This window comes from Cynoglossus semilaevis, chromosome 14, assembly GCF_000523025.1.
Source record: "Cynoglossus semilaevis isolate Cse_v1.0 chromosome 14, Cse_v1.0, whole genome shotgun sequence".
Taxonomy (NCBI): Eukaryota; Metazoa; Chordata; class Actinopteri; order Pleuronectiformes; family Cynoglossidae; genus Cynoglossus; species Cynoglossus semilaevis.
In genome coordinates, this window is record NC_024320.1 from 10,454,626 (window position 1) to 10,467,262 (window position 12,637).

Sequence of the window (12,637 nt, forward strand, 5' to 3'; positions counted from 1 at the left end):
GTGGGAGTAGCCACAAAGAAACGCCCAGTTTGGGTTCCCTTGAAACTGCCTATGGCCAGGGAGCGTCTCACAAGTGCGGGGATTGCGACTTTTCTTTTAAAAAATACAGGTTCTTGGTCTTATTCTAACCAAATTATTGCATTTGTTTTGCAATGGCTGGTTTTCTTCCTTTCTTTCTTTCTTTTTTTCTTTAGTCTTAAGCTATATTTTTCTAGAAATAAAAGATAAACATTTTGGTTCAGTGATTAAATTAATGCTGTTTGTTAAATATAAACTACTTTGGATTTTTTTGTATTAAAATTTAAAATCAGTGGCAAGGCCATTTTTTGTCTTGTTAAATTAGTAAAAATGTGTAAACGCTGAGTGGAAAATACTTCTACAATGTGCACATGCTTTTTCCATGTAGGTCATATTATTTTCATTTGTTTACAATTAACAATTAAGACAAGTCAGAGCTAAAACAAAAAGATAAAAGATAAAAGATAAAAGATAAAAAAAGGGGTAAAAGATACATGGACACTATCTTAGCAGGTTTAGTTTAGAATAAATATTTAAGGTTTCGAATTAATTTGACAGAGGATAACAAATAAATAAAAATAAACAAATCCCTACAAGTTAATGCAAAAAGTCCGAATATACACCCCCCCCCCAAAAAAAAAAAAAAAAAACTAGTTGAGAACAAAGTGAAGTCCTACGGAAGATAATGCTTAAAAATAACAGAACCCAGGCCAAATGCCTCAAAGTTAAAAATAACCAAGGTAAAGGTTAGAGTTATCCCAAGTATAGCTAGTTTAATTCAATGGCAGATGAACAAATGAACATTTTCCTGGAAACTCACTAGCTCTAAAACAAATGAACCAAAGAAAGTTAAAACATAATTAAAAAAAAAAAAAAACGGTTACTAGAAGATAGTTTAGCAGATGTTTGATAAGATTGTATCAAAACAATCAAAAGGACATTTTTGACTTAAACCACATTACATACTTATTTTGTACAATTAACAGCCAGTGGCCCTGTGCCTTTAAATGACTATGAAAGAAAAGTAAATAATTACAGTTTAAACAGAGATCTTCAGTTTTTTAAGAAGAAACAACATCCTAAGCACATCTAAAAAAGAGACATTTTCATAATTGTGTATCACAGTTTATTACATACTGTCATAAAAACATTTTTAAAATCTTTCACATACAAACACCGCAAAGTGGTACATTTACAAATCACCAACCATCCAAAGTCATACAAAAGAGGAACACTGTGAAAGAGCAAATACACAAGGACTTTCTATTATTACAAGGACCATATGTATGCCAGTAAAAATGTGTGTATATACACTACGTATATATACATTTATGTGTATATATGTATCAAACTTGAATGCAATTTTGTTCTTTTAATCCAAGCAGTCAGCTGCTCATCAGCTTAGACAGATTTACACGGTGCACATTTCAAATTGAGGCACTAACTGGACTTCTTAACTCCACCAGACTAACCGAGGAATAACACTGAGCAACAACAGCGAGTATTTTCTACCTGTTTGTTACAGACAACTTATTTTGCAACAGCGTAACAAGTAGAGATCAGTTATCAAACCACAGAACAAGAAGTTTCACCACAAAGTCCGAGCTTGCCCTAAAACAAACCACTTTTGTCACTGTGTGAATCCTAATGCTACAACAAAGACACTCGTGTATTCAATTTCAGTTTTTGAAGACTGTTATCATCCACACACCCACACATATACACTCATAAACAAATGTACACAAATGCAAATAAATTAACATAAAATATTAAACAGTTTCAAGAGAAATTAAAGAATAGTTTTGGTTTGTTTTTTTTCTTAAATGTTACGTATTCTGAAAATAAAGTAGCAGCTTAAAAGGTGATACAATCATAACATTTGTTACATACCAAAATTAGGAGTGTGTTCACACTTGTACCCACATATATATATGTGTGTGTGGCCAAAAGTGAGGGACCACAGCATACAGTTTGGTGCCTTTTGTGTTTCTTTTTACTTCTTTTGATTTTAATTAAAACAGATGCTCATACATTAAGTTGGGTTTTTGTCTCTGAAGTCCTCTTTCACTTAATGCACTCATGACTGGAAAAAGATATAATTTGGATCAGATCAAAAAAATCTGAACGGACAGATTAATGATGTCACTAAATATGTTGACTCTTGTTAACTATAATTCCTCAGAGTTGTATTTATTTTGTTAGCATACATCTGTATCCAGATCTGGTCGTCACAAGTCACAGAAAGTTATCTTCCTGTGGAAAAGTCATTGGCTCTGTTCTGTTTTCAGTGATATCCCTGGACAGGACACTTACCTCGGCAATGAACAAACCTTCTAATCAGTTATTCTATTGCAACCATCAAAAGTCAAGATACCTTGAGGTAAGTTGCATTAGGACTTCTTATCTGAAATTTGTCATATGGTATTTTTAGGGTCATATTTAGTGTCAGATTCTATGAATTTGGCTGAGACAGATGGTGTTTGTTCATTGGATGTTTACACATCAACACAGTTAGGTGTAAGCCAAGCCAGTAGTCAAGGTCCCTCTCAAAAGTCTGGTAATTTCTTTTCTTTTTTCTTTTTTTTAACCAAGGCTTAGATGTCAGTCTTTGCATACATTCAAGACCACGGCACCAACAGAGCGTCAGCACCAAACATGACAAGTGTGAACACACCTGTGGTGACAAGAACAGAGAGGAAATGTGTCCAGGCTAATCGTGCAGTGTTGATCTGATTAATCACCAAATATTAATGTGCAGTTAAGCAATTCATCACATGACTGAGAAAATGTGCAATCACAAATAATGGAACACCCTGTGTTCTGTTGTTGGATTAACGGTCTCTTAAAGACAATCATTCAAGTGCCAGGATCTGTTCAACTGAAGAACAGGCGCAGGAGCTGCTCTGTGGATACTGAAACTAAAACCAGCTGTCACTGTGTTCCCCGACCTGACACGCTAACATTCATTATGCGTTACTTCACAGAAGACCTGGGAAGGATGCACAACGTGGTTTATTCTGCAGACTCATGCCCAGGTAGTGTATTCTGGAGGCTTCTGCCGTCACTTCACATCAGCTGGAGCTGCGGTCCCTAGGGCTGGAGACTGGGGTGAACTCTGGTAGGTGCGCAGCAACACCTTGTGCTTGGTGGCGTCGGCAGTGCGACGGCACTGCTGTTCAACCAGGAACTCTTTGAGTCGGTTGGAGGTGAAGGTGAGCGTTTGTCTCCTCAGCTTCATCAGGTAAGAGTCCTGAAGCCAAGCGTGAGCGAAGCAGTCTCGGGTGGTCGCACGAGCCCTGTAAATGTACAGTGTATTGCCACAGAAAATCAGATTAAATACATTAGAAATATATGTAACAGTAGCCCAGAATGGGGTCTAGATTATCTGTGGCTGTTTCAGATTAAAAGCCCTGCCACGATGCCCCCACATGCCATGTGTGGGGCAAGAATAACTGGACGTGGTTGTCGTCGTCAGCTCCTTAACACTCCCTACAAGGCCCTGCGGCTCGCGTGTGCAGCTCAGCATGTTGATTGTGCACTGACCCACCCTCTCTAGTGCACATGCTCCACAACAACCAATAAATTATGTTCTCCAACTCCTGTTAGAAGTCTGATCTGTGTTGCTCCACCCACGTCATAATGCAGCACCAAAAACAGCCAACACAGAAGCTCCATTTTTTTTATTTATGTCATTTTTACTTCAAAATAAGAATGTCATTTTGCAAATACCACCTCCATGTGGAGTAGGAGCTCAGGCATGTGTGTGAAATTTTAAACCCCTGCAGCTAGTGTAACAAATATGAACAGAACTATTGCTGTGTATGAGATCGAAGTAGGAACCCATGGACACAGAGTGGAAAACAAGACCAGAGCTAGAAAGCACTACTTTCCACTGACTTCTATTCATTTACTAAAATCCACCTTTCTGATTATATAGGGGTGTTTTTCCAGAACTTACCACGGGTAACTGCTCAACATCTTTTTCAGAAAGGCACAGGCACTTTGGGAAACATTTGGATAGAGTTTCGCCGGCTCAAACTTGGCCATCAGGATTTTGGATTCAACCTTAAGGGGGTCCTTGTCTTCGAAGGGGAGTCGACCACTAAGCCTAGTAGTGACAAAAATCCACATGAAAAAACAACATTTTATGTTTTGGAAAAACAGTGAGCAGGAGCTACTGGCATCTAATGGTAAATTATGATTTGGCTATAATTTCTTTTTTTACCCAGAGAGAGCACTTTTTTATTAATTGGTCTTCGGTTCTTTTGGCTATTTATAGACAGCTGTAGCCTCACAGTTAATTCAATTGAGACTAGCAAATATATTGTTGTTTAAGTTAGAAGTTTATTTTTGACTTGCATGATGAAGGTGACGACTCCCACCGTCCAAACATCTGCCGGGGGACCAAGAACTTCGCCCTTGACCATCTCAGGAGCTGAGTGTTAAACAGTACAACAGTAACTAGTTAAGTCAGGATTACTGTCGCTGTGCACCAGTAGATACTATAGGATTTTGGTCCTCCAGCTTTCGGTCATACCCATATACTCCAGCGTTCCTCTTCTCGAGTCCTGTTGCTTGAGACTGAGTGGGTTGAAGCTCTGTGCACTCCCCAAGTCTACAATCTTGATTGTGTTGAGGTTGGTCACCATGATGTTGTCAGGTTTCAGGTCAAGGTGGAGGACACGTCGACTGTGGAGGTACTCTACACCTTGAAGGAGCTGGACCAAATACCCCACCACGTCATCTTCAGAGTAGCGGAATCTTAGGTGTGAAACAGTTTGTCAATAACTGACATGTCCAACATTCCCATCCTGTCTCTGGGCTGGTCATAAAAAGAGGTGACATCTGAGTTGACTCACCTTTCTATGAGGCTGTACAGTAGCTCTTTGCCGGTGCAATACTCTGACACCAGCACCAGGTAGCGTGGCGTGACATAGGCTTCATGCAGAGACATCACTTTGTCATTGTGAAGGGATTTCAGGATTTCATACTCCTTCAGGATTTCTGGCTTGTTCTCTTGACTATAGGGAATGATCTTCGCCATAAAGATTTTGCCAGTCGAATTTTCCCTGCACTCACGGATTACTCCAAAGCGACCTCTGTACAAAAAGGCATCAGTGTCAGGATGTCTTTTTTTAACATGAACCCAACACATCTATAGAGTTAGCTCAGAGCAGTACTTTAGGTATGTAATGTAATTCACATTCACAACAAGATTAATATATATTTCTATATACCATGCAGAATGTATTATTCAATGCAAGACTGATACCTACTACAACAAATGTCTCAAAGTAGTATTTTACAGTAATATTAAAATAATATCCATCCATCCATCCATTTTCATCCGCTTATCCGTTACCGGGTCGCAGGGGCAGCAGTCGCCACCCAAATCACATTGCACCGTACCAAACCTTCCTGCGGGTGGTGAGTCCACTGGAAGGTACCAACCGCCCTAACCGGGATTCGAACTTGCCCAGGAGGTGAACCCTGGGGTTCCACACCAATGACAGAGACATTGCCTCTGGGCCAAAGCGCCACTATTAAAATAATATATTTTTTAAAATAAATGAATATGGAATCGTCCCAACCCTGCTTCCTTCTCTTAGCCCCATACAATACCACAACTTAAGAGGTCAAATACCTGGCTTTCTCTTCGAGGAAGGTGTAGGGCTTCTGTGGAACACCCTGTCGTAGAACAGTGGAGGGTGTAGTATGAGCTGAAGGTGTGCCTCTGGAGGAAGTTCTGACTGATTCACCAATCGGACTCAGGCTGGACAACTGGAGCACTTGTGGGGTGAAGGTGACAGGATTTGGTGCAACCGGAGTCGGAGTCACAGGAATAGGAGCTAAAGAACTTGGAGCCACAACAGTTGGGGCAACACAAGTAGTTGGGGCAACACAGAGCCACAACAGTTGGGGCAACACAAGTTGAAGCCACAGGAGTTGGGGCAACGCAAGGAGTTATTTGTGTGGGAGACACTGGTTTTGGGGCCACACGAGCAGTGACAGTGGCGGTAGGAACATGGACCAGCACAGAAGACACTGCTGGTTTTGTGTGGTCCAAGGACGGAGTTACAAGATGAGGGGGAGTGGAAAATACAGATGTGGTTTGAGTCATTGGTGTGACTACATTTACTGGACTCTGGGGTTTTGGGAGGACAAACGGTGGAGGGGATTTGACTGTTGGTGAAGAGGGATGACTCAAGACTGTTTCATTGGCTTTTTCAATCTTCCTCCCTACAGGGGCTGCTGTGGGAATAGGGGTAGAAGGATGAGAGGAAGAAGAGACGGGCTGCACCAACATAAAGGAGGATGGATCTTTAGGAGAGGAGGAAGTGGAGGCTATAATCCTGGAGGGGTTACTTTGGACTGGTTTTCCAGGTATGACGACTGATGAGGTGACCACTGGTGGGGTTGGGACTGTCTTCACAGCAGCAACAGCAGGTGAAACACTGCCACCTGTGATGAAAGAAATATTACATTTACAACAGCTAATATACCTGCTAACCAAATTTAATTTCACATGTCGAACACAGGACCAGGACCCTGAACATATCCTTCTGTTTTCCAGATTAGAGCTCATCAATAAAATACCTCACCTGTTGACTTCATGCAGACTGGAGCGGACTGGTTGCTGTGTGGCCCTTGTCCAGCCCTGTTCACGCAGGAAACTCTGAACCTGAATGTGTCACCTTGTGGCAGGTTCGTGACATTGTAGTAACAATCCACCACTCCAGTGACCACAGTCAGCCACTTGGAATCTCCTGCAAAGTAAAACTCACATTTTAAATTTTGGTACATTTTAGGAAAACATTGCAGGGTACGAAAAGCAAATCACGTGTTGTAGTTCTAGTACACTAACACTAGATGGAGTCATTGTACTTGTCCCGTGATACTGTATTTTGAACTTGAATCTAGAGGTATGGTTAGCAAAAATATCATAAACAGGCCAAACCATAAATAAAATTAACCAAGAGTTACTAGAGAAAGCAAAGGTAACAAAATATGTGAAACAAAAAATAACAACAACAAAAAGAAAAGAGTTTATATGTATGTGGTTGGCTCATAACTAACTCACCTTCTTTCTTTCTCTCTAATGTGTAGCTACATGGAGGTTTGGTGTCCGCAGGCTTCCAGAGGACCAAGGCTGTGGTATCATAAGTCTGAGGGACCTCCGGGGTCCCTGGGCGTTTTGGGACACCTTTAGTACAATCAGATAAGACAATAGAAAGGTATTATTACAAATTGTTCTGCATAAAAACTCAGAAAACCTGGAGAAATTCCAGGCCAAATGCCATCACAAACATATGGGGCCCTGCTGCTTGTGTGAGCATTAGACTCCTTGGTCTGTGTGCGTCAGGTAAGCAGCTTACATCAAAATTTAAAACTGAAATGGAAATATGGAAAAAAGTTCTAAGGCCAGTCCTTGTGATGCCAGAGGCCGTGTCCCTCCAGAAAACCCCCAAAAAAGACGCATTGAGTATTGAGTTCCACGACTATGAATCGAAAACAACAAGGCAGGGTCGCAATAAAGCTTTAAAATTGAAATTGAGAGCTACTTCAAGAGTACTTATTAATACGAAGAGCTACTTGTCTGATACAGACTTCCCAAACAAAGTAATAATAATAAAAAAGAAAACTAAAGCTGCTGTGTCAAGTGCTGGGACATACGACAGAACCCATTTAAATATCATTGCAAGTGTAACGGATCCAAAAAGAACAGTAACAGTTCAATTTTCCACCCTGTTGTTGACAAGTTAGATTTTTTAGAACATACCCCACGGTCACCTTAAGTAGTCCACGAGGGCTCCCAGGTGACCCCTGGCGCCACAGTGGTGACCCCTGCTATAAAGGATGAGGAAAGAACTGCATGCAACCTTGACCCAAGTCTTTTCCAGACCCACTGAGTGCCAAAGACAGCTGCAGCACTCCACTCCAGGGTAACCACCCTAAACGGAGGGATCCCTGATTTGTGGTTTATATCCACAAACCAGGTCCTGTATAATCAAGTCCAATGAAAATAAAAACATACACTACTTACACGCTATAGAAAGTGTGCAAGAGGTGGTTACTGTAGCTATAGGGTTGGTTGCTACACATTCATAGATTCCAGTGTCCCTCCGAGAGGACTTCATGACTGTTAGAAGCTGCCTGCCATCGGGGTGGGACATCAGGTTAATCCGGTCATTCAGCTCCAGTGGTTTACGATCTGGAATAAGAGAACAGTAGAGATACTAACTGGCACATCAATGGCAGTCCGGACTAAAAATCAACAGCGAGACCAACCATACCTTTCATCCACATTATTTCTGGGTGTGGACTTCCAGCTGGAAGACAAGTGAGTGTGACTGACTCCCCTTCCAACAAGATCTGGTCTTTAAGTTTAATGTGGAAAACAGGAGCAAAGTCTGAGGCTGTGCGGACAAACTGACCCTCTTTCTTGGTTGAAGATGAAGGTAGATCAGGTTGGGAAGAGGTTTTGTCTTTCTTGCCTCTCGTTAACCCCCACCTGTCCCAGCGTGAACGCCTGTCACTGTCAGAGCCCTTGTCGGATTGAAAGCTGGACACAGATTCATTGGATTCCCTTGAAGCACTCGTGCCTGCCTGCTGTGCCAGCTGATTCTCAGGGATGCCCATTCCTTGAGCTCCTCGTCCTTCAGACTGGGAATGACGGTGGCGAGAAAACAGGGGCGTCCCCTTTCCCTCCGTTTCTCCTTTTTTTTCTTTAGACTGACTGCGGATTATTGTGGATATTTCTGACACCTTGTTCTCAAACCTTTGTCGCATTGCCAGGATGGGAGAGTCTGTGGCCTTTTTAACTTCCTTTCTTTGCACCAGCTCTTTTTGACCCTCGTCTGCATCTTTATTGTTCCTCTCCTTTGACTGGGATCTGAGCTTGGCAGAAATTCCTGCCACTTTAGACTCAAATCTGCGCCTCATTGCAGAAACTGATGACTCCTCCTCTTTTCTTAGCTCTCTGTTCTCCACTGGTCTCTGCTCATTTGTATCTAGGGACTTGCTGCGTCCAACGGCCCATGAAACCCTCTTGCCTACAGCAGATTCCTGTACACCCTGGGCCTTGTCCTCTTTTGTCTTTTCAACTTTCTTGTCCATGTTTGTGGATCGCTTATTTCGCAAGGAAAACCTTCCAATCAGACTAAGTCCTGTTTCCTTGTCATCTTCTCTCAAATCCTGAACAGATTTAGATTTTGCCTGAAGTCCGCTAGCTACCATTTCTATAGGTGCACCCCTCGGACCTGGCCTGTAAACCTCTTCACCACTTTCAGTTGTCTTCCGACTTAATATTGGTGACTTCTCATCTGATTTGTTCCTGGTCAACTTTCGGATTCCACGAGTTAAAGACGACTCCCGCTTCTTAAATCTGGCTTCAAAGATCTCTTCCGAGTCAATGTCTTTGATATCTGTTCTGAGCATCACTTGACGTGGGACAGAGGCATTAGGTGAGGAGGAAATCGCAGTGGGGGATTGGTCAGCAGTTGCTACTTTAGCAAAGACAGCTGGATGTTCTGATAATGCAGGGGGATGGTTGCCCAGTGTAATGTCTGATAGGCCTGCAGCTGAAGAGTCTGTGGTTTGGTTTTGAACCAGAACTTTCTGAATGGTACCTGATGGCTTACTATTCTGTGCCATTTTTCCATTTTCTTTCCTATCATTTTTATGAATATCTAACTCTTTCTTTTTCTGTCTGTTTGGTGCTTCATCATTATCCGCAGTCACAATTATGGGAGGGATTACAGGGGATAGCATAGACTCAGATTTTACAGTGTGTGTTTGATCTGAGTTACTGGTCCTACTGGTCCTCTCTGTGCCCCCATGTTCTCTCACATGATTCTGTTTTTGCTGTTGGTCCTCTTCGTTTGTTGGGAGTACAAATGAAGCCTTTCTTGTTGGGGAGGTGGAAGTTGATTTCAGTGTTGTTTGCTCTGTCAGTGCTGACATTGAGGTTGCCTCCTTGAGCTTTTTCCCTTCATTAGTAGCACTGCCGGTAGAGGGAATCTCTAAAGGCTCTCCAAACCTGCGGTGCAGAGGCATAGGTTCAGAATCCCCTTGAGTGAAGGAGATGCTTTTTTTAAAAACTTTGGTCTTTGGCGTGTCTTCAGAGGGAGTGTCAGAGGATGCAGCCCTGGTAATTGTTGAGGGCCCTGCTCTTGATCGCCTCAAATTACGATCTAGAGACCCTGTTTGACTCTGATCATCAATGCCCAGTGTTTCAAACAATGGTCCTCTAAGACCACTCATTTTTTTGTCCATACTTCCTCCCCTGAGCAGCCGCTGTCTCATCAGTTCCAGTTTAAGGGCATAATCCTCCTGGCTCAGCTTTGCTGCCCCTGGACTTGGGCTGCGATTAGGGAGTTCCATAGACACCGACTTTTTAAGGTTCTTGTTACTTTTCTCTGACTCCTCAGTGGCTTTTTCTTCTTCTGTATCAATGTGGAGCAGAGCTGAATCAGCGGAGCTTCCTCTTCTCATAGTAGCCCTCCTGGCTTTTGTCTCCGATTCTTCTGCCTCCACACTTGCTCCTTTTCTAAGTGGAGCTCCTTTTGTCTCCACCATCTTCTGCCCACTTGTTGCTTCCTCCTCATCTGCCAACCTTTCAGGTTTTCTTCCTCTTGAACTTCCTACCTCCATATTTTCCTTATTTCCAGTCCCACCAGTACTAGCGCTGTGACATGCAGAGACATCTCCATCCCCAGATATCTCATTAAGGGAGACTCTGGAACCTGAGAAGACCATTGACAATGGCATAGGAATAAAAGGCAGCTCATCAACATCTGCATCTGAGTCAGAGGAAGAGGAAAGTTGTTCAGATCCTTCTTTTAAATGCCGTGATACAGCAATTGAGACGTGGTTGGAGGATTCATTTAGAAGCTCTGGAATGGACCGCATTACCATCTTGGCTTTGTAGCTGATTAGAGAACGCTGATGGAGCAGGAGAGATCGTTAGACATTTCTTTTTAACCACAATTTTTATCAGTCAATGTTAATGTTTTTATTGAAATAAAGAGAAAAATTAGACAATTTGACCTGCATCTTGTTTCTATGCGCATAAAAGACTTACTTTGTTTACAGACAGTGAATGTGTGTCTCACCTGCCATTTCCTTCTGGACAAAACCTGCTTCAGGATGCTTGTACTGATGGTCTTGTTTCTTGGGGACTGCAGAATAAAAATGAAAGACAACCAAGAAATTGAAATTAAACCATGAAAAATGTTAATTTAGGTCCAATTTTATAAAGTATGTTTTTGAGTCCTTTTTGGTGCCAGAAGTTTAGATCAAATATTACATCAAATATTTAACCAAAAATAAAGTTTTATATCCCATACTTATACTGTAGAGCTAATCATATTAACCCCCCCCCCCATTTACTAACCAATCTATCTTGTCTTCTTTTGTCTACATGTGAACGAAAATACCATGCAGACCTTGTATTTCACATAGAATTTATAAAAAGAATAACAATTGTGGTGGCTTTGTGGTTAAGAAAGCAGACTTGAATTTCAGGTTCGAGTCTATCACTGAGGTGCTCTGATCATGGCACCGTCCCCACACACTGCTCCCTGGTCCTTAAAGCTGCTCCACTGTTCACTTTGGTGATGGGTTAAAAGCAGAGGTCACATTTGATTTTGTGTGCTGTGTCACAATTCACATTCACTTTACTTTCACTATGCTATTTTAACAATTATATACCACTTCAAAATTGTTAACTCTAGTGGAGCCAGCAGACCTTAAACCAGGGATGTCGAAGGCACTCCATGGCACTCGGCCTCCTGAAAGACAGGAAAAAGGAAAAATATACTCTGTGTTATTTTTTTAATCATTTTATCCATTTTTGTTGGGTGCTGTACATATGAGACTAATCAAGATGCTCACAGTCTGTCCACCACCATAAGTTTGATGACAAATCCTCTAGCCTCTTTGCAGAGGTCTGCAAACATGCTCTCCTCAAACGCCACATTGTAATTGCGGATGTTCAAGGCGGTAGCTCTGTCGTTTTCACCAGCAAAAGGAGACACACCTGTCAGACTGTATATTAAAATAAACAGTTTAGGATTCAGAAGTTTTAAATTCATAAAATGCTCCACACTAACCTATCTTACCTACCAGAGGTAGGTGATGACACCAACAGGCCTGTGAAAAAAACAAAAATGGGTGACAGTTTTATTTAAATGCTAAGTCTCGTCTGCAGTGGGAAAAACAGGTGGCTCACCATATGTCTGTTGCTGTGGAAACAGGAGTTTGGTTAACAATCTCCGGGGCGACGAATTCTGGCGTTCCATATTTGCAGTAGTACTGATCGGAGGACTCCAATTTAATGGCATTTCCATAATCACAAATGCGAATCTGGTCACTGCCAGGGCGTGACATTAAAATATTCTCTGGCTTTGAGAGAAAAAGAAGAAATGTTTTTTAATAATATTTTTACTTAGATTGTAAAAAAATAATAATTCTGCGCTATCTTGCACTAAAACACATTTATCATAATTACATAAGCATAAGCATTTTAGTGTACCATCTTTGAGGAAATGGTGAATATACTTTTAAGCAAAAAAGAACATTGGGGACAGATACCTTTATATCGAGATGGACAATGTTT

At 41.6% G+C, this 12,637-nt stretch overlaps 1 protein-coding gene across 1 annotated transcript in view; it reads right to left on the reverse strand.

Annotated features, from left to right (window-relative positions):
- Positions 1–2,604: 2,604 nt before the first annotated feature.
- LOC103389578 (striated muscle enriched protein kinase) overlaps positions 2,605–12,637 on the reverse strand; it is a 46,747-nt gene continuing 36,714 nt past the window's right edge. Inside the window, exons 30-46 of the mRNA XM_025062037.1 lie at positions 12,613–12,635; positions 12,251–12,423; positions 12,145–12,171; positions 11,914–12,066; positions 11,768–11,810; positions 11,133–11,198; positions 8,313–10,962; positions 8,063–8,230; positions 7,100–7,222; positions 6,621–6,785; positions 5,998–6,480; positions 5,663–5,822; positions 4,878–5,117; positions 4,556–4,779; positions 4,378–4,453; positions 3,977–4,126; positions 2,605–3,314 (exon numbers count right to left, since the gene is read on the reverse strand). Coding sequence (XP_024917805.1) covers positions 3,080–3,314; positions 3,977–4,126; positions 4,378–4,453; positions 4,556–4,779; positions 4,878–5,117; positions 5,663–5,822; positions 5,998–6,480; positions 6,621–6,785; positions 7,100–7,222; positions 8,063–8,230; positions 8,313–10,962; positions 11,133–11,198; positions 11,768–11,810; positions 11,914–12,066; positions 12,145–12,171; positions 12,251–12,423; positions 12,613–12,635 — 5,159 coding nt within the window. The 3' untranslated portion in view covers positions 2,605–3,079. The remainder of the gene's footprint in view (positions 3,315–3,976; positions 4,127–4,377; positions 4,454–4,555; positions 4,780–4,877; positions 5,118–5,662; positions 5,823–5,997; positions 6,481–6,620; positions 6,786–7,099; positions 7,223–8,062; positions 8,231–8,312; positions 10,963–11,132; positions 11,199–11,767; positions 11,811–11,913; positions 12,067–12,144; positions 12,172–12,250; positions 12,424–12,612; positions 12,636–12,637) is intronic.